The following is a 23,126-nucleotide window of genomic DNA, read 5'->3' on the forward strand; positions in this document are numbered from 1 at the left end:
CCTCAATGGCTCTCCCCTGGATAAAGTACAGATTACTTAGACTCATTTTCAGGATCCATGACAGATGGCTTCCATCCCATCCTCAGTTTCCAACCTGATCTTCCCTGATACTATATGACCTGACTACTCAATCATATTGGTCTGTTCTTCAAGTAAACTTTGCCAGTGAACACATTTATACCAACACCCATGCCTGAATATTCTTCATGATATCCATCATTTATCTAATTTGTAACTCTTCTCCAAATGCTCTCAACAGGCAAGATTTTCTTTCTTTTCTAGGTTCCCATGGGTCTTCATGTTCATTTTTTTAAATATATACATTGAGAGCCCTGTTTCTAAAGTTGATCTGCCTGAATTTGGAACCTGGCTCCACCATATTTTAGCTGTGTGACCTCCAGGAAGTTATTATGCCTCGTTGAGTCTCCATCTATAAAATGGACTTAGGGGTGCCTGGGTGGCTCAGTTGTTAAGCATTTGCCTTCGGCTCAGGGCGTGATCCCAGCATTCTGGGATCGAGCCCCGCATCAGGCTCCTCCACTAGGAGCCTGCTTCTTCCTCTCCCACTCCCCCTGCTTATGTGCCCTCTCTCGCTGGCTGTCTCTCTCTCTGTCAAATAAATAAATAAAATCTTAAAAAAAATAAAATTTAAAAAATAAAATAAAATAAAATGGACTTAATACCTAACTAAGAGAATTAGTAAGGATTACATGTAATCAGACATGTAATCTGTGTTGCAGAGTATTTCAATAAATGCTAGTTACTGTATCATTCACTTGGCAATCCACATATGCTCTATAACCTCATAACATTAGTTGTATTTTCAATTATTTAAGTTTCTTGCTAACTGATCTTTAAATAATAGAATTTTACAGCCTACAGCATAGGATTATATCTTTTATTTGTGTTATATTACTTATTAGTGTTCATTCACCTATTAAACATTTACTATTGGGGCGCCTGGGTGGCACAGTGGTTGAGCATCTGCCTTCGGCTCAGGGCGTGATCCTGGAGTTATGGGATCGAGCCCCACATCAGGCTCCTCCGCTAGGAGCCTGCTTCTTCCTCTCCCACTCTCCCTGCTTGTGTTCCCTCTCTCGCTGGCTGTCCCTATCTCTGTCAAGTAAATAAATAAAATCTTAAAAAAAAAAAAAAAAAAAAAAAACATTTACTATGTCTCCTCCTCTAACAAGTCTTCCTTGACACCCTCCCAAGAAATGTTACTTATGCTTTGTGTCACTCACCTTCCTTAGGCATACACTGATTATAATGCTTACCAAATTATATTGTTTATATATTTTTCCCTTATTACACTACATTTGTTTATATGTCTGTGGGCAGTGACTGTGCTAATCATCTTTGAATCCGAGGGCCTACTAAAGAAGACAGTAAACAGAAGGCTTATCTGAAGAAATTAATGAATGAATTTTGAACCCAATCTCCTATACCTTCCATATCTTCATTATTATAGAATGGTTATAATGTTCAAAATGATGAGAAGACCACTGAGATTTTTGGTTAATGAAGAGACATGTTAATGTCATATTCACTGACAAAAGAAATTGTCAGTAACATACTGAAAAGTCTTCTCATTAAATCATTCATTTAATATGAAAAATAACTCCTTCCATCAGGAGGAATAAGGAATTTGGTTTAGTTATAACTGTTGTACTTTAAAAATTAGTAATTTATAGTATAAGCTCAAAAAATAAAAAGTGTAATTTAAAAATAAAAACCCTTCATTATTGAAACTATTAATTCAAACAGGCTCTTAAGAGGAAAAACACAATAATAATAGAGTAAATTTTATCTATAAAGTTAATTAGGTTGCCTAAGAACTACTTTGCTCTAACTATAAAATTAGGGGAAAATGGGTAAGTCCTTAGCTTAGTTCTGAAAATGATAATAAATCCTAAAAAGTAGTGAGATGGATACTACATTTTAAAACTAAAATAAAAATGGGCTTAACCTGATATTAGAGAGGAGATATATTAATAAACAAGAGGAAACATATGGCATTCACCAAGAAGCTATTGCTAATACAGGTGAAAGGTGAAATTAGAGGGTAAATCACTTAGCCATCTACCAAAATTTAAAACATTGGATTATGCAATAGAATCCACTTGGTTAAAAAACATACTCAAAAACACAAAGATGCTGTAACTATACAGTGGTTCTGAATCACTGAGAAGGTTTGTTATTAACTCCCATTCAGAAGTAATTGGGGCCATAAAGCCTTTTTTTATAACACAGACAATGCCCAACTCCAAATACAATGTTTGTGATGAAACGGTCTCATAAAATAATAAAATTAATAGATGAGAGTGATCAGAATAAAGAAGTTAACAGACACTGTTTCTTCCCAATAGATATTGGTAACAGAATGGAGTTTGAAGTATCTAAAACTACTTTGGATATTAGTCTCTTAAGGGGGAAAAGATAGCTATGAAGCTATTTGGAGAGAAGTCTGAGGATAAAGACTATTTGACCCTGTATTTTAAAAGTGCATTGAGAAGCACTGTTGAGAAATATTGAAATTGACAATAAGAGCTCATGGATTTTTTTTTTTTTTTAAGAGTAATCTCAGAGTGGAAAGTAGCATTCATATAAAACACAAAATAAGCCACACACTGCTGGCACTTAGCCTTACTAGGAAAAAAGATTAAGACAAAGGTTCTAAACCTCTGGTTTACATAGTTATTTCAAAGGTCCACGAATCTATATGTGCATACATGCACTAGATAACTTCTGCTTGTCCCTTCTCCACCCTTCTCCATACTACTCTCTGCGCTAGGAAAACTGACCTATGTGAAATACATCAAGGCACTCCTGTAACCTTTAATTGAACTCCAGCAGCAAGTCAGAGGAAGGAAGAGTTATATATTTTCCTGGTTCCTTACCTGTAGACTCTTCTTAGGCTCACTATGTCTTTGGACCAAAGGCAGTCTGCTATGCAGTAATCGCTCTTCTAGGTTCCTATAACCCCTCCTTTTCCTGGTCCCTTCAAGCTTAGGAGTGAAAACAGATTTACTGATGTTGGATCTTGTTCCAACCCTGGTGATTCTCCAGTATCTTGCACACACTTCGGTAATTAGTTTCTGTAAATAAACCTTCCTTAAATTATCCTATTTTTAAACCTTCCTTAAATTATCCTATTTTGAGTGTGTCAGATGTTTCCCATAGGCACGCTGATGATATAATATACCACTTGCTAAAAAAACAACTCATCATGTAGAAGTTTACAATATTTGATATTAATGAAGTAATTCTCATAAACAGGCATTGCAACACTGCTGATGGTTATGGAAAACAGACAATCTCTAAGAAGAGGAACGTGACTATCGTAATGACATATACATTTTACTCTCTGACCCAACCACCCCCACTTTCAGGAATTATCCAAAATACAGCTCCAAGATTCAAACATCATGTGCACAAGATTCTTTATATTAGCATTATCTGAAATAGCAAAATCAGAAACAAGTCAAATACACATCCATAGAAAACAGGTTAATTAAATTAGGGTATATCTACACAAAGGAGTTCTATACATCCATAGGGGAAAAAACAGTTCTATGAGCTGATATGAAATGATTTCTAGGTAAACTACTTTTTTAAAAAGGTGCAAAAAAGTATATATAGTAACTTATCATTTCTGGAAGAAGGAAAGAGAATTTTTTTTTTTTTTCCAAAAAGAAAATAACCCAGGGGCGCCTGAGTGGCTTAGTCAGTTAAGCGTCTGCCTTCGGCTCAGGTCATGATCCCAGGGTCCTGGGAATGAGCCTTGTATCGGGCTCCCTGCTCAGTGGAGAGACTGCTTCTCCCTCTGCCTGCTGCTCCCCCTGCTTGTGGTCTCTATCTCTCACTCTTGCTCTACTTCCCCCCACCCCCCTGCTTGCTCACTCTCTCTCTCAAATAAATTTCTTTAAAAAAAAGAAAAGAAACCAGAAAATAATGAAAATGGTTACATTTATAAAGGGAGTAGGTGGGAACAGTGTGAATGGGATAAGAACAAATATACGTCCATATACAGTTCTGAGTCAAATGCTTTTACACAGCCAAAAAAATCCAGAAGTAAACAAAAAAGATTTAAAAAGGGAATTTTAAAATTGAAAACAAATAAGAAAAATAAGCCTATCTGTATACTCAAAATGCCAACATTACCAAACAGAAGAAGTAATTCAAGTATTTTTGAACACAGTATAGAAAGATGTAGTCTAAGGTCAAAAAAAACTGCAAATGAAATCTTAAACTTCTCTTAGTAGGTTTATTGTTCTTTTATGTGTATTTCAGATAATACAAATGAGTAAACATTAAAATATTGGAAGCAAGATTCTCAATGTTAGAAAGAGGCTAGAAATATGGAATGAGAGGTTAAGGACAAATTGGAGGTATAAAAACAAACTAATTTAAATAAAGAAATACGTGTGTATGTCTGCCTGCCTGCCTATATAAAATATCATCCTAGCTCTGACCACTGAAAAGAAGCAATGACACTGCAGTAGTAGGGAGCACACTTAGCACTCAGATTTTTGTTTTCCAAATATCATTCCCCAATAGGAGAAATAGTTTAGGGCACAATCTTGTGCCAGAAAGCAAGCATGTGCTCAAAGACAAATGCAGACATAGGAACCATTTTAAAGGGTCTCCCACTGGCCAAATGTGGGATTAAAAAAAAAAAAAAAAAAAGTAGTAACAGTAATGGATAATATATTAGATTTAAAATAAAATCTATTGAGTACATACTGATTTTTTTTTAAGGTTTTATCTATTTATTTGGCAGAGAGAGAGACAGCCAGCGAGAGAGGGAACACAAGCAGGGGGAGTGGGAGAGGAAGAAGTGGAGGAGCCCGATGCGGGGCTTGATCCCAGAACGCCGGTATCACGCCCTGAGCCGACCACAGACACCTAACGACTGAGCCACCTGGGCGCCCCAAGTACATACTGATTTTTTAAAAAAGATGTATGTGTTGGAGACAGGAAAAGATCGTTATCAAAAAATGCCAGCTAATAGATACAGAGGGAATAATAAAACTACTACCAATGTAATAACTGATTCTGGCAAGGGTCAATAGATGCTAAAAATTACTGGGTGAAAGGTTGTTGGTAAACAGGATCTGTGCAAAGTATTCAAGTAAATAACTTATTATTTAAATAAAATACCTTTATATTAAGCAATCTGGCAAACATTATCTTAACTAAGTGAGCAAATCTAGCTGCAGGAACTGATATGATGTAGCTTCCTGACATGATGCAATGACAAGTACATTATCATCTGTGTACTGTTCTTAAAAATGTGTAACCTAAATATAATTATGAATAATCAGACATATCCATTCCATACATCTCTGTGGTCATTCTACAACACAATAACTTGAACACTTAAAAAAATATGTTTAATGAAAGAAAAAAATAATAAAACTATGATTTTAATTACAAAAAAATACAAAGACATGATGATTAAATACAGTATGAAATCCTGACTGGACCCTGGAGTGAAAGGGAGAAAAAAAAAGGCAATTAAAGATATCATGGAGATAATGGGAAATTTGAACATGGTTTGTAAATCAAATACATCATTGTTTCAATATTAAATTTCTTTTTTTTTTTTAAGATTTATTTATTTCAGAGAGAGAGATAGCACGAGCTGGAAGGGCAGAGGGAGAGAGAATCTCAAGCAGACTCCATGCTGAGCGTGAAGCCTGGTGAGGGGCTTAATCCCACAACCATGAGATCATGACCTGAGCAGAAACCAAGAGCCAGACACTCAACTGCATCACATAGGTGCCCACAATGTTAAATTTAACAATATCACAACTGTGCAGGAGAACAATCTTGTTCATAGGAGAGAAACACTGATTTAGAGAAGAATGTCATGTCTGCAACTTTCTTTCATATAGTTTACTTCTACTACTGAGAAAGAGAGATGGTAGATGTAGATAGAGAAGTTTATACACAGACACATAAACATATATACACACATATTTACATACAGATATATATACAAAAGAATAGAAAAAACTAATATAGCAAAATGTTCATTGTAAATCCAGATGGAGTGTAAACAAATGTGTATAGTACTATTTTTTCAACTTTATTATAGAACTTTTTAAAAAAGAAGCACTTGTGGGGAAAAGGGTATTCTTACAGTCATTCAGTCATTCAATCATTCAACAAATATTTACTGAGATTTTATTATATGCCAGATACTGCATTCAACTCTAGAAATATAATACTGAACATGATGCCTGTCCTTATAGAGCTTATAGTTTATTGGGACAGATGTCACAAACAAACACATAAATATATTAAGTACTTTCCAAAAGGAAAAATTAGGATAAAGTGATAAAGACCGATGAGTGGGGCGTATTTTCTTTAGGATGAATCAGGAAAGATTTCTCCAAGGAAATACCACTGAAGTTAGGTTCTGAAAGACAAGAAAATTATAATTATGGCGGGGATGGGAAGAACATTATAGGCAGAAAAAAAACAGCATGCATGTGCTTAAGGAACTAAAAGAAGGGTGGAGCACTATATGAAGGACATAAAATGAGACTAAAAAGATAGGCAAGATTATTCAAGGTCTTGAAGAATTTTGCATTTTATTCTGAGTGAAGTGAAGCCACTGAAAGATCTTAAGTAAACAGGAGAGTACAATGACTCGATTTTCAATTTAATATCACTCTCACTGCTATGCAGAGAAAAGGACTGGAATAGGGGCAGAAATAAAAATGCTGGCTGGTCAGCTGGGCTGGACTCACTACAGAGATGGCAGTGGAAATGGAGAGAAATGAATAGATTTGAGAAATTTAGCAGGCAAAATAAACGGCAAGAAAAAGGAAAGAATCAGGATGACTCTCAAGTTTCTGGACTGAGGAGGTAAATGGAGGTCTATCCACAGGGTTTTATGCATACCCATATTTGTAATAGAAAACAGTCCAGTTTTGGTCATGTTAAATTTGATATATCCATGATATATTCAAATGGATGTGTATGAGACTGGAACACCAGAGCTCAAAGCAAGTTTCATACATTACAAGTCTTGAAAAAATAATCCCTATCTCAGCGATGATTTTATTCTACTGCAAACAAGAGAAAACTAGAACAACAGTAATTCAAACAAGGAAGATATTTATTTTCTAACAATATTAGCTGCTACATCCAAGTTACAAGCAGAAAAAATTATTAAGAGTTTACTGCCTACTAATTTGTTATCTTTCTATCCAGGAAAAAAAACACCTTCGTTCCATTTACATCTAACTAGCCAAAACTATGTAACTAAGGGGTGCTAGGAGAATATTGCTATTTTCTTTTTAAGTGTTATAGCACTATTTTACTCTTAAAAATCATCTGGGTACTACCTTAAAAAAATTAAAGCTTTTTTTTCTTTTTAAATATTCTGTTTATTTATTTGACAGAGATAGACAGCCAGCAAGAGAGGGAACACAAGCAGGGGGGGTGGGAGAGGAAGAAGTAGGCTCCCAGCGGAGGAGCCTGATGTGGAGCTTGATTCCAGAATGCCAGGATCACGCCCTGAGCCAAAGGCAGATGCTTAACGACTGAGCCACCCAGGCGCCCCAAAAAATTAAAACTTATTAAAAAGTATGAAAGGGAGATGTAGAAAAGGAGACAACATAAATAGTCACCTCTTCAGAAAAGTCCGACTACTCAGGCCAGCTAAAAAGTAGAGCAGGGTTTTTCATCTTCAGCAGTATTAACACTTGGGCCAGACAAGTAAGTCTTTGTTGTGGGCAGCTATCTTAGACATTGTAGGATTTTAGCAACTCTGGCCTCTAGATACCAGCAGTATCCCCTTCCCCAGTCGTGATGATCTAAAATGTTTCCAGACATTACCAAATGTTCCTGGGATGCAAAACCACCTTCAGTTGAGAACCACTGCAGTAGAATAATAGAAAGAATATGGTACTGAACAGGTTTTTTTAAAAACCTAGAAACATATCGGCATGCTTTGAGAGCCAATGGTAAGAATCCCACAGGGAGAGAGGCTAACGATGAGAAGCAATTACTGATGAGAGAGGGAAAAAGGATGGGGAAATAGATGACTGAACATTGAAGAAAGGAGGCAAGAGGAGGACTTCAATGCCAATTTTGACAGAGTAGTTTGTACCAGATTAACCTTCTTGGTGAAAACAAGAAAACAATTACAAAATCTGAATAAAATATACAAAATAGCTGTTTAGATGCAGTAGGCAGCAATCTAGGCAGAAAGTAAGGGGCTAGGATCTATGAAAGAAGGGAAGAACATAAGGTAAGCTCCACATTCACTTGGCCTTTTCTCTGAGAGTATTGGCCAATTCACAGCACAGGAAAATAAGAATTTTAGGAGAAAGTGGCAGTCCTACTTATCCAAGACAGAGGTTGGAATTTGTGGTTGTCAAAGAAGATGGCATGTGAGGGCCAAGCTGCAAACAGGAAGGGACCACAAGTCTGCATGTAATCTCTCCATGAGGTGTTAGCCAACTCCTAAACTGCCACTGAGCAGTGTGTGACTCCCAGAGTATCAGCAGTAAACAGAGGATAAAAAGGCTACAAACCTAAGCAAAATGTTAGCAACCACAGAAAACCATTCAAGGTGAGGGAGACATGGGCTGGACTTTAAGACCCTCCAAGTTTACCCATCTTAGTTAGGACTACGGTAAGGTTACCACTGGGAGTGAGGGCAAAACTGAAATAGATCAGCCTTAACAAAAACTACAACCAACCCTAGACAGGATTAAAGCAACCTATTCATACACTACCTACCTACCTCCAAAACAAAACTAAAACCCTTAATTTTCCTAGAAAGAACACATTATTTAGAACTCCTATAATACTTTTTATAAACTTGGAGTAGGAAAGCCTTTTAAAAAAAAGATATAATTCATACACCATTAAATTCACTCTTTTAAGGTATGAAATTCAGTGGTTTTAGTATATCCACAAGGTTTTTAGTGTATCCATCACCATTATCTAATTCCAGAACATTTTCATCATCTCAAAAGAAAAACAAACAAACAAAAACCCCTGTATTCATTAGCAATTACTCTCCATTTTTTCCCCTCTTCCTTTTAGCTCCTGGCAACCATGTGTCTATGGATTTGCTTATGCTAGATATTTTATACAAACGGAATCATACAATATGTGGAGTATTTTTTTTTTTTTATTGGTCTCTTCTACTTGCACAATGTTTCCAAGGTTCATTTGTTGTAGCATGAGTCAGCACATCATTCCTTTTTATGGCTGAATAATATCCCAATACATGGATACATCATTTTTCTGTATCCACTCATCAGTTGATGGACATCTGGGTTGTTTTCACTTTTTGGTTATTACGACGAATGTGCTATTAACATTTGTGTACAGTTTTTGTGTGGTCACATGTTTTCAATTCTCTCAGATACAGATCTAGGAGTAAAAATGTTGAGTCACATGCAAATGCTGTGTTTAACTTTTTGAAGAACTGCCAAACCGTTTTCCAAAGTAGTTGCACCATTTTATATTTTCACTAGCCACGTATTAGGGTTCCAATTTCCCCACATTATTGCCAGTACCACTTGTTATTGTCCACATTTCATTACAGCCATCCTAGTGAGAGTGAAGTGGATACCACTGTGGCTTTGATTGGCATTTCCCTAATAACCAATGATGCTAAGCAGCTTTCCCATGTGCTTACTGGCCATTTATATATCTTCCTTGGAGAAATATCTATTCACTCCCCCAACAGTTTTTTAAATTGGGTTATTATAATTTTTCATTTAATTCAACAAATGATTATAAGCATGCTATAAAATATGACCAAGTGACTTCATTCAATCAAAGCATGTTATAAAATAGAACAAAATGACTGGAATTCCTATAGAAAAAAACAGGTGATTCAGATATTAATATTAATAGAAAGACGAAAATAACTATGACTAACATTGAATGACTAACATTCAAAAAAATGAGGGAAAAATGGTGAAGCTGAGCAGACAATAAAACTATTAAAAAATCAAGTGAAAATTACATACAACACAAAGCCACAGAATAAATTAAAATTTAAAATTCATTACATTTACTAGCAGATTAGACTCGGCCTAACAGAAGTAAACTTGAAGGTAGGTTGGGAGACAGTAATCAGACTGAAGTACAGAAAGGAAAACAGGTGGACAATATAGGAAACAAGTATAATCATGGATCTAAAGAAAAAGAGAATAGACAGAAGGAATATTTTGAAGAAATAATGGTACACAGGTTTCCAAAACTGATAAGAGACATTAACTCACAAGTTCAAGAAACTTAGCAAACCCTAAACAATATAAATCAAAAGAAACAAACAAAATACAGCCAGGCACAGTACCATAAAACTACAAAAATTAAGATAATGAGAAGGCAAAACTACGAAGACAGTAAAAAGATTAATGGTTACCACGGATTGGGAGGAGTGATGAACAGGCAAAGAACAGAGGATTTTTAGGGCTCTGAAAATTCTATGGTCCTATAATGATGGATACAAGTCATTACACATTTGTCCAAGGCCAAAGAATATACAACACCAAGAATAAACTAATAAACTGTAATGTAAACTATGACCTTTGAGTGATTATGATGTATCAATGTAGGCTCATCAATTATAAGAAATGTACCACTCTGGAGGGGGATATTGATAATGCACATGGTTATGCATGTGTTGAGACAGGGAATACTCGGGAAATCTCTGTATCTACCCCGGTTTTGCTGTAAATCTTAAACTGCTTTAAGAAAATAGTCTTTAAAAAAAAAGACAATGAAATACTGCCTTAAACATGAATTTAAATTCTGGTATGTCTACACATATAAACGTGATTCATAAAAAAAAAAAAGACAATGAGGAAAGTTTAAAAGTGGTCAGAAATATAGGCCGCTTTATTTTCAAATTCATAATTCTGTCTGTTCAACAGAATGGCTAACTTTTTATAAGATAAATGGAAACCACAAAAAAATTCAATGTCAACTTTAAAGTGCTGAAAAGTACCCATCTATAAGTCTATACTCAGTGAAAAATCCTTAAAAAAGCTAAAGCAAAATAAAAAACATTTTCAGAAAACAAGTTTTCAGAAAATTTTTGCCAGAGCACCTGTAATAAAATACATAATAAGGGAGTAATTCAGGCAAAAACAAAATGAAACAGCCAATTGCAAAATGGAACAAAGAAAACTCAGAGCACATATTTGGATAAAGATAATGAAGCCATTTAAAACAATAACAAAAATGTTTTAAGGGCCATAAGACATGTTCAAGTATTATTTATATCAACAATAGCACAAAAGGTAGAAGGGAGTTAAATGAAGTTAAACTAGTAAGTTTCGGCACAGTTCTAAAAGGGTTAAAGTGGTATTTGAGTTAATTAATAAAAAGTCAAAAATTCATGTTATAATATGTAAGAAATAAAAACTGAAGGATTAGATAATAAGTTAATCGAAGGAAAAAAGATTTGAGTGAGGAAAAATCCTATGATTACAAAAGACAAGACAGGAGAAATAAAAGAAAAACATGACAAAAACACAAAATTAATGGAAAGATGGTAGACTTCATTCAAAAATAGTGTCCATTAAATCTAAAAGAATATACCAATAAAAGATGAAGATTGTCAGATTGGATTGAAAAAAAAAAGCCACATTTCCTACTCACAAACTTTAAATTTTTGGTAGCAAAAATAATGAAAGTGAAAGAAATTCCACACAGATTCACCATTTATTTATATCAATAAATGAACAAACAGGCTCTAGGGTAATATTAAAGACAAAAATAAATACTTCATAAGAATAAAAGGATTTTAAAAATTCAAAGGACTGAAAAATCATTCTATATTCTCTAAAATATTTAACAGAAGAGTTAAACTGGAAGTCAAAAACAAAGAGGTAATTAAACATTTGCAAATACATGCAAATTAAAGAACATACATCTTTAAAAATTCCAATTTTTTAGTAAACAATAAGGAAAATATGGAGCGCCTGGGTGGCACAGCGGTTAAGCGTCTGCCTTCAACTCAGGGCATGATCCTGGCATTAAGGGATGGAGCCCCACATCAGGCTCCTCCGCTATGAGCCTGCTTCTTCCTCTCCCACTCCCCCTGCTTGTGTTCCCTCTCTTGCTGGCTGTCTCTCTGTCAAATAAATAAATAAAATCTTTTAAAAAAATAAATAAATAAGGAAAATATGACATCAAAACTTGTGGGAGCCACCTATAGCAATAAGAAGAAAATTTATAGCTTTTAATAAATAAAATAAAAAAGGATGAAAACTTATGACCTAATTTTATCTCAGAAAGACAGAAAAAGAGGCACAGATTAAAACCAGAAACTATAGAGAAGAAAATAATAACACAATCAATGATATAAAAAAGCAAACATGCAATAGCAAAATTAATGAAACCAAAAGCTGGTTGTTTTACAAAATTAGTAAAACTAATAAACTGTAGGAAGTCTTGATCTGATCAAAGAAAAAACAAGGTGAGAGAGAACCCAAATTATCAGTATAAGGATTAAAAAAAGGAGTCAACACTAGAGATCTGACAAATATTAAAGATCATAGAAGGATGTTATAAAAAACCTCAGCCTAGGGGCGCCTGGGTGGCTCAGTTGTTAAGCGTGTGCCTTTGGCTCAGGGCGTGATCCCGGAGTTCTGGGATCGAGCCCCCCATGTCAGGCTCTTCTGTTGGGAGCCTGCTTCTTCCTCTCCCACTCCCCCTGCTTGTGTTCCCTCTCTCACTGGCTATGTCTTTCTCTCTCAAATAAATAAATAAAATCTTCTTTAAAAAAAATTTCAGCCTAATAAGTAACATTTTAAATTAAGTTAAATTTAATTGATACACCTTCCCAAGACTGACAGAAGAAATTAAAAATCTGGATAGTCCTATTAAGTATACAAGAAATTTAATTTATGATTAAAAATATTCCCACAAAGAAAAACCCAGGCCCAGATGGCTTCACTGATAAAATTCTTCCAAACATTTAAGGAAGAAATAACATCAATCATAAACTCTGTAAATGAACAAAAAATGAAGGAATACTTCCCATCTGGTTTTACACAGTCAGTATAACCTTGATACCAAAACTTGACAAGGGCATAACAGGAAAGCAAAATTACAAAACAAATTCTCTCATTGACGTAAATACAAAAAAATCCTAAACAAATTCAGCAAACTGAATACAATAGTATATAAAAAAGAGCATGAGCAAATGGAGTTTATTCCAAGGATAGAAAGTTGGCATAACATTTTTCTAAGGGGGAGGGAGAGAGAGAATCCCAAGCACGCTCTGTGCCCAGTGTGAAGCCCGATGCTTAACCAACTGAGCCACCCAGGTACCCCAGCATAACATTTTAAAATCAATTATTTATTCATAGAATAAAAAGAAAAAAAGAAAGAAAATCATGTGACCACCCACACTGACACAGTAAAATCATCTGATAACATTTAACACTTCTTTTGATAAACCTAGGAATAGAAGGGGACTTCTTTTAAACTATAAGGATTATCTACAATAACAAACAACAATAACAAAATCTTAGAGCCCATATCATATTAATGGTAAACTAATGACAATTCACTAAGAAAGGTATAAAACCTGGAAAGGAAGAAGTTAAAAGGTCATCAGTAACAAATGTGATTTCTCTATATAGAAAATGAATAAACATATGCATTAGCAGGGTCTCTTTACACAAGATCAGTATGCAAAAAAATCACTGAATTTCCACGTACTAGCAAAAACCAACTAGAAAACAAAATTTTAAAATACCATATGACTTACTTAAAAAATGATAAAATATCATATATAGCAATATTAAAAATCATCAAATACTTAAGACAAAGTCAAAGGAAACATGTAAGACCTTTACAAAATGCTGAGAGAAAATGAAGAAGACCTAAACAACAGAAAGATATACTGTATTTAGGGATTCAAAGCATTTCCAGTGTTATCAATTCTCCCTCAAATTGGTCTATACATTCAATATAATTCCAGTGGATTAATTTTTTACAGTAGAAAATGGCATACTCATTGTAAGATACATATATAGAAATGCAAAAGATCTAGATTGGCCAAGGCAAACATTAAAAAGAATAAAACTGGAGAAGCTTACTTCAAATATCAAGATTCATGATAAGTTTACAATAACAGAATATTGTATGTGGTAAATCTAGACAAACAGATCAATGGAATCAAAAAACAGAGCTACACTTATATGGTTTTCTGATTTATAACAAACGTTTTAGTACAGTCCAGTGGGAAAAGGATGGTCTTTTTAATAATTGGTGTTAGGTCAAAGATACGCATACTAGGGGAAAAAAAAACAAACAAACCTTGACCCATAACCTCACCAGGTACAAAAATTAATTTGGGAGCGATTACAGACAAATATATGAATGGTAAAGTATTAATACTTTTAGCAGAAAATGCACATTATCTTCAATACTTTTGGGTAAGGCTAAAACACTAACCCTAAAAGACTGATCAATCTGATTTTGCTAATATTAAAAACTTCTATATATCAAAACACCATTTTTAAAAAGGCAAATAAACAGGGAGCAAATATCTATATCTGTAAAGAAAGATACAGTGATCTCTAGGTATCTGTCTGGAAAAGGAACATCCAGAATATACAGAAAATTCAAACAATCATTTAAAAAAAAGACAAGACAACCTAACAAAAATTAAGCAACAGAAAGGAAGATTTCACAAAAGAGGATATCCAATTGGCTGATATGAAAAGCTCATCATTTTTTATTAGGGAACTGCAAATTATAAGAGATACTACCATAAAACCATCACAGTGGCTAAAATTACAAAGACAATATGAAAAGCTGAAAAAGATATGGAGCAACTAGAACCATCAATCACTGCTGATGAAAGAATAAATTTATACAACTAATTTGGAAAACTATTTGGCCATCCTAATATATACCCACAGAAAGAGATGCTTCTATTCACTAAATGTCACATACAAGAATTTTCATAGCAGCTTTATTCATAATATCTCAAAACTATAAACAACCCAAATACCAACCATTAGGAGAATGAATAAATTGTGGTATATTCCTATACCAGGACACTACACAGCAATGAAAAGGAATAAAATACTGTTACATGCAACAACATGAATAAATCTCACAGATATAATGTTAGTGGAAAAGACAAACACAAATGATGTATGATTTCATACATGTTACATGATTCCATTTATATTACTCACTTTTATGAAGGTCAAATATAAACAAAACTAATCAGTGAGGAGAGGTCCGAAAAGCTAAATTTTGGGGGCAGGTATTTGAGCTCAAGTAGTGGTTACACAGGTGCGTGTATGTGTATATATAGGGAAATATATATATATATAGAACACATAAGTGTGTGTGTGTGTGTGTGTGTGTGTATCAATCAATCAATCATTCAAGGCCAGAGAGGGTGGGATAAAATAAAAATAGATTGGCTTTTTACAGAAGTTGGGACAGTTTCTCCAACATAATTAGAAGGAAAACAGGAAGGGTTCAGATATTGGTAGTTTTGTCAGTTTTGATGGCAGACAAATGAGGGAGCTGTTGCTCCAGGTTTTTATTTTCTCAATCTCATGAGTTGAGGTCATGCATGAGCAGAGATTAGGAACTCTCAGAATAAAAAAGACTGATAAACTGAGAACTGGTTACAGATGTTATTAGCATCCTGTCGCTGCTGTAGAATACCTACTGCAAAGTTAGGGCTCGAAACAACACATATTTATTGTAAAGTTAGGGCTTGAAACAATGCAAATTTATTATCTTACATTTCAAACTATACTACAAAGCTATAGTAATCGAAACTGTATGGTACTGGCATAAAAACAGACACACAAATCAATGGAACAGAACAGAGAGGCCAGAAATAAATCCACGCTTACATGGTCAATTAATCTATGACAAAGGAGGCAAGAATATACAATGAGGAAAGAGTCTCTTCAATAAACGGTGTTGGGAAAACTGGATAGCAACATGCAAGAGAATAAAATTGGGCCACTTTCTTATACCATACACAAAAATAAACTCAAAATGAATTAAAGACCTAAATTTATGACCCAAAATCAAAACTCCTAAAAGAAAATATAGGCAGCAATCCCCTGGATATCAGTCTTGACAATATTTTCTGGATCTGTCTCCTCAGGCAAGGGAAACACAGTTAAGGAAAACCATCAACAAAATGAAAAGGCAATACTAAATGGGAGAAGATAATCTGCAAATAATAAATCTGGAAAGGGATTAATATCCAAAATACATAAAGAACTCACATAACTCAACACCAAAAAATTAAAAAAATCCCATAAATAACCCAATTAAAAAATAGGCAGAGGACCTGAGTAGACATTTTTCCAAAGAAGACATACAGATGGCCAACAGACATATGACAAGATGCTCAATATTACTAATCATCAGGGAAATGCAAATCAAAACCATGAGATATCACCTGACACCAGTCAGACTGGCTATATCAAAAAGATAAGAAAGAACAAATGTTTGCCAGGATGGGGAGAAAAGGAAGCCCTTATGCACTATTGGTGGGAATATAAACTGGTGCAGCAACTATGGAAAACAGTATGGAGGGTCCTCAGAAAATTAAAAATTGAAATACCATACAACCCAGTAATTCCACTTCTGGATATTTATGCAAAGGAAACAAAAACACTAATTCAAAAAGATATATGCATCTTTTCGGGGAAAAAAGAGTAAAGTATTAATGTTAATTGAGACAACCAATTTACAGAAAGTAATGCATTTTAAAGTACAAGCAGCTGAAGAAGTGATTAAAATCATTACCTTTTTTTGTTTTAATAAGAAGTTAGTGAGCATATTAGTATTTAAAGAAATGGAGGAGAGAGAAGTAGATGTGAAGAAGAAAAATCCTGATGTTACAGTTTTACTACATTTACCCTCATTTGGACAAGAATGACATTTCTGAGACTTCCTGTGATTTCTCAAATTCAAGGATATCTACACAAGATACTTTTTTCCCACATAATGGTTGTAAATAAAATAACTGAAAGATATATATGTCCATTTCAGAACCTGCATGGAAGTTATTGTGACAAGAAGAGAAAAACAGACTCATTAAGACATGGATGCAGCCACTCTGGAAAACAGTGTGGAGGTCCCTTAAAAAGTTGGAGCTACCCTATGACCCAGCCATTGCACTACTGGGTATTTACCCCAAAGATACAGATGTAGTGAAGGGCCATATGCACCCCAATGTTCATAGCAGCATTGGCCACAATAGCCAAATCGTGGAAGGAACCGAGATGCCCTTCAACAGATGACTGGATTAAGAAGCTGTGGTCCATATATACAATGGAATATTACTCAGCTATCAGAAAGAACGAGTTCTCAACATTTGCTGCAACATGGATGGCACTGGAGGAGATAATGCTAAGTGAAATAAGTCAAGCAGAGAAAGACAATTATCATATGATTTCTCTCATCTATGGAACATAAGAACTAGGAAGATCGGTAGGGGAAGAAAGGGATAAAGAAAGGGGGGGTAATCAGAAGGGGGAATGAAGCATGAGAGACTATGGACTCTGGGAAATGGGCTGAGGGCTTCAGAGGAGAGGAGGGTGGGGGAATGGGATAGACTGGTGATGGGTAGTAAGGAGGGCACGTATTGCATGGTGCACTGCGTGTTATACGCAACTAATGAATCATCGAACTTTGCATCGGAAACCAGGGATGTACTGTATGGTGACTAACATAATATAATAAAAAAAAATTAAAAAAAGAGATGACATTAAAAAAAAAAAAAAAGACATGGATGCTGAGTGGTGTACTCTGCTCAAGAGCTAAAGAATTCACTTTCACACAGCAGCCTCTCCATCAAAGTAATTCAAATTCCTGCCATTTCAAAATCACCTTCAGGGCTGCTCATGAATTGTTCAAATCTATAATGTTAAATCTACTGTAAGACTTGTGCAGAGGGTATTTTTCTAGAACTACAAATTAAGGAGTTCTGATCCCCGTAACCTATGAAGATTTTGTTTAAACCTGTTTTTGTTTTGGTTTGGTTTTTTTGATGCACTTTCAGAGGAAATAACTGCCCTCACTGAGGTTTAAAGTATTCACAGCTTTAATGTGACTGCAGCAGCAAAAAACCTGAGAATCTAATTCAAAATCCAAATTCCCAGGCTCCCATCATAGAGCTAATGAATGAGAATTTGTGAGAGCAAGGCTACAGAATCTAAAGTTTCAATAAGCTCCCAGGAAGGAAGCCCCATAAAGGACTTTGTGCTATCATTTGAGACCACTGAGACATACTCAAAACTTTCAGAAATTTGACAAAATTTAACCATTCATTATTTTTAAGCTGAATGTTAACTTTGGGAGAACTCTCAGTTTCATCATCAAATAAACTTTATTATGCTAACATTTCACTGATTTTTAAAAATCCAGTGTTATTTTCTGAAGTTCACTTTTTATATATCCAAATACCAAAACTCATTTTATATTTAAAAATTATAAGCAGTTAACACTTTTCATACAGCTTCCAAAGAGTGAAATACCAAAACCATCCCATTCATCCACCAACAATCCCCCAATGACTATGTAAGATCCATCTATTTCAGAATATACAAGTTGTACGTGCAATAGCTGAAGGGTATTCATTTAGATGGAAGAATATCATTTAGTTTTATCATAGGCTAGCTGTCACTGTGCCAGTCTACAGTTCATGTATGGTCCTTTAGAGAGACACTAAGTCTCATAAATTGTCAAAAAAGAAAAAAAAAAGCTCTGAATCTCTTAAATAATCAAGAATTCCTATGATTCCCATCCTGCTTTTGTTACACCTGACTTATTCTTTTTAAAAATTTCTTATCATTTCTCTCAGTCTACCTCCCTTTCTCTTATCTCTTATCACCCCCCTTAACTTTCATTGACGACATTACTTACCTGTGCCAATAAATTTAGTATTTGTAGCTTTCAAAGATGAGTCAAATTTCTCATAAGTTACCAATAAGATAATTAAATTGGGGTAATCTTGTATCTACTGAAAATAATATGCATCACTGAGAAGATCTTATATGTTTATAGTGAATTTAATTAAGATGAGTTTATTTGGGGCTTTCCAAAGGAAATAACCATCACTAATCAAATAAGAATGGCTAGGATAGAAAAGAAAAGAAAAAAATACTCTCAAGAGCCATTCAGTAAACAGCTGAATAAAAAGCAGTTAAAAGTAAATACTGACACTGTTTAATAAAAGCTTTGAGACAAATTTTGTTTTGAAAGGAAAGCTACTTTTAAAAAATAATTATAAAATACTATTAAATACCATAAAAAGTTACCCTGAGAAAATATACTACCTGGCAAAATAATTTGAAATTACATATAAGCCAAAAATTTTATATTTAAAATATAAGTGATTTTACTATAAGGATAAGAAAAAGAATTTAGTCCACTTATTTCATGGATAGATCTTTTCACTGTGATAGACTTTTAAATGAACACCTTTTCAACTAGTAAAAACACAAACAGAAGGCTAAAGAAGTCCTTTACAAACTAACATAATACAGTTCAGTAAAAATATTCTTAAGCTTTCTCATCCATTCATTTAAAATGTGACAACAAATGAAGGAACACGTTTTGGAATACAATAGCTTGGAACCAGTTAAAACAAAATCCACTAATAATGACAAGTTTGCTAGGTAAGTTTGATCAAAGATCTCTACATAAATTTCTTATATTTATTGATTTTTCTCATAAAGATTTCCTATGAAGAATAAAATGTACTATACGTAAACAGAGGCTACAGGTAAATCAATGCATTGCGTATAATGGATGATTATATTTTAAAAATTCTTATAATTACAAAATTACCTTATTCACCTATAGTTAGTTAAAATTTAAAGTTTAAGAACATTAAAATTAAGGTTTTATCATCTATTTTTTAAATATAAAGCTACTAAATCAAAAACAACAACAAGATAAAAATCGAGTTCTATGAATAAATATTTTAAAAGTAAGTACTCTAGGATCATAACACTGACAACACTAATTATCTTTTCTACTCTTGGCAGTTATGTTGTATACTGTTTGGGTGACTGATGGGATAATTTCACTTCATTTTCTTTCAGTTTATTCTGGACCATGTAGGAGAAGAATATTAAAATAATTAACACCTCTAAACAAAGTACTTGATAAAGTTTTTTAGTTTAAATAAAACACTTGAAAAAACCTCAATTAGGTAATACATGATTCTAGAGCAAATAACAAATAACTAAACCTCTGCCTGCTAAAGGAAAACTTTCACTAAGGATTCCTGATTTTAAAAAATGTCATTCAGTATTAATATTAACTATTTTAGGACTTTTATATATTAAGATCCTACTCTTTCACAAAAAGCTCTTTTCATAAGTTGAGCTAGCATTACCTTAATCATCAAAAATATAAATGTCTATATATTTTTATATCATTAAAGATTTTATTCACTAAAAACATTTAATCACAGGAATCAAAGCAGTTAGAAACAGGTAAAATGTATAACAAAACAAGTTATTCTAATTCATTACACCTACAGATATTTTGGTTAATTTACTGATAATGGCCTTATAGCCAAAAGAAAACTATTTAATTAATATTTATCTCAAATATAAATCTTTACCAATAGCAAATACATTGTCATTCAACTCGAAAAAGTATAAAAGACATTAATAATCAACTTTTTTATTTGAACATTTTAATGAATTTTAAGTTATACATATAGTTTATGTATGTCTTACATAATTTATAAGTCATATAGCTCATAATAAGGCTACATATTAAAAATAATTAATAAAAATCATATTCTTTGCCTTGATCACCTGATTTTTTGTTGTTGTTGTTTATAAAATTAATCACAGTTAGCAGGGTAGAAATCGCTTTGAGCTTCATGAATGACATCCAAGAGATGGGAAAGGATTAGTTCTCAGTTGCTGCCAGTTATAGCGCCAGGTGGCTTTTTCTGCAGTGAAGGTGTTACCGATAATCCCATTACACTGGTACTAAATCTTGCAGACATCAAAATTATCACCAAGGTTCCTTTTCATCCCATCCTTTCCAAATGACTGGAAGTCGCTTCACCTGAAAGAAGTCAAATCCACATGCAGCTGCTGTTTTAGCAGGCAGCAAACTCCCTGAGAATGCCAGTCGTGATTCAATTTTGCTGTGCTGGTGGCCCCCTATTCCCTGTCCAATAATACATCTGTTAAAAAATCCTACAGCTACAAATCAAGTTTAATCCTACCAGGGACCTCATGTTGGTCTTGTCTTCCAAAAAGGCAGCAGGTTCTGCTGTCTATCTCTGCTAGTGTCTGGGGAATACCCTTTAAATCCCAGCTCTACTTAGAAGAATAAGCTAAGGATCACAAAACATGACCTCAAAAACCCTGATATGACTATATTCTGACCCAGAGGCATTCATTCTAGGTGAAGATTAGAACTTTGCATAATAAGATTACACAGCAAGTGAATGATATCAAGGGACTATCCATATGCAGCCGCCTGGTTTTCTATAGGCAGCCTGTGCTCTGCAATATGCAGTGCAGACGAAAAAGAGCTTGGTCTTTCTAGCTGAAATAAAATAGATTCACATAAATTAGTTGGCCATTTCCAGATTCCTAAATCCCCTATTACATCTTTTATTGACAGCTCCTGTGAGGATAGCACAAATGTTATTCCTTTTTATTCTGTGCTTCTATAACAATCATGCTCTGTAATTGAAATGTACATAGATTATGGCTTGAAATTAACATCTTGTTTGCTGTAATCTTGGATTACAATTGACTGTGTACATAATAAAATTAGGAAATCAATGGATGGATTTATCATCTCCAAGAAACTAGAGGTATTGTTTAAAGAATAGTTTAACATTTTGTGTCAACACTTTAAATGCAGAAGTCACAGAGAAGTCAATAAAAATTCAAGTGAGTAAAAGAATACAACAGGCATCATGCAATATCTACATAAAAGTTAGATTACACAAAAATTAGCTCATTTCCCTCAAAATCTGAAGTGTTAAAATTTTCAAGATGTGAAAAAGTCAGAGATCTCACGAACATATGATTTTTCTCTCAAAACCATACTTGAGCAAGGTCAATGACACTTAAGGTCTCTACTTTTTATAAAGTGGGTGCAGTAGCAGTATTTTATACACATCAGCTTGATCATTTATACTTTAAAATATTTGAATCAATTCAAATCAATTGTAATTCAAGGTTTTATAGTTCTTAACTACATGTTCCTAAAGTAGTTAATGAAGTTCCCTCTCCTTATATTTGAATATATACAGAGCATTTAAAATGTATAGAATCCTAGAGAACTTTATGCTCAGTTTTTTCTTCCAACAAGTTTAAAGCTATATGAGCTCTAAGCAAACTTATATGAAAAGAGAGATATACATTCACACAAATACCTATGCGGAAAAATTCTAAGAATACGAAGAGGAGTTCTCAACTTTATTTAAAAAAAAAAGTATTAAAATTTGCCATGGGATTCTTATACAACTAAGCTCCTTGGTATACTTGAAATATGTTTGACAAGTTTGATTTGCTCACAACTGTTGAGGAGCATACTACATTCATTACATTAGCCATTATCTCTTATCACAATATATTTAAGCATATCTATACAATATCTGGTAAGTACTCAGGAGTCAGGTGACATAATTTTGATTTTGTGTATTATTCAGGCAGATATATACCAATAGTATCAGTTATAGAGCTATAAAAAACACTGTATGTAATTTCAATTACATAGCCCATGAATGTTCTTCGGTCACTTGAATAGGATATTACTAGAAAAGTAATGAGGAATGCAAAAAATACACATTTCTATTATGATATTTGTATGTAGTACTTTAAAACTACATTGTTCAATAAGGTAGCCATTAGCTACATATGGCAACTGAGCATGTGAAATGTGACTAGTCCAAATTGAGATGTATTGTGAGTATAAAATATACATGAACTTTGAAGACATAGTACAAAAATTACTACAATTTTTTATATTGATTACATGTTGAAAAGATTATATTTTGGATATAATGGATTACATAAAATACATAAATGACTTGCATTATATTTCTATTGGACAGCACTGCTTAAGGAAATAACACATTTTCC

The 23,126-nt window shown here is 33.8% G+C and overlaps 1 protein-coding gene across 20 annotated transcripts in view; it reads right to left on the minus strand.

Annotated features, from left to right (window-relative positions):
- IMMP1L (inner mitochondrial membrane peptidase subunit 1) overlaps nt 1-23,126 on the minus strand; it is an 86,320-nt gene that overhangs the window by 33,543 nt on the left and 29,651 nt on the right. For 8 of the 20 annotated variants that reach the window (XM_087855383.1, XM_045808564.2, XM_087855371.1 and 5 more), the window contains one exon: nt 20,829-21,087. The exons of 7 other annotated variants lie outside the window; for them this stretch is intronic. In XM_087855383.1, coding sequence (XP_087711509.1) covers nt 20,829-20,907 — 79 coding nt within the window. In that variant the 5' untranslated portion in view covers nt 20,908-21,087. Of the gene's footprint in view, nt 1-2,900; nt 3,099-6,353; nt 6,428-20,828; nt 21,088-23,126 lie in introns of all 20 variants that reach the window. 5 more of the 20 variants (XM_045808570.2, XM_087855380.1, XM_087855382.1 and 2 more) reach the window with 4 other exon arrangements.

The sequence above is a fragment of the Ursus americanus genome, chromosome 24 (genome assembly GCF_024610735.1).
Source record: "Ursus americanus isolate L20-20 chromosome 24, mUrsAme1.1.p, whole genome shotgun sequence".
NCBI lineage: Eukaryota > Metazoa > Chordata > Mammalia > Carnivora > Ursidae > Ursus > Ursus americanus.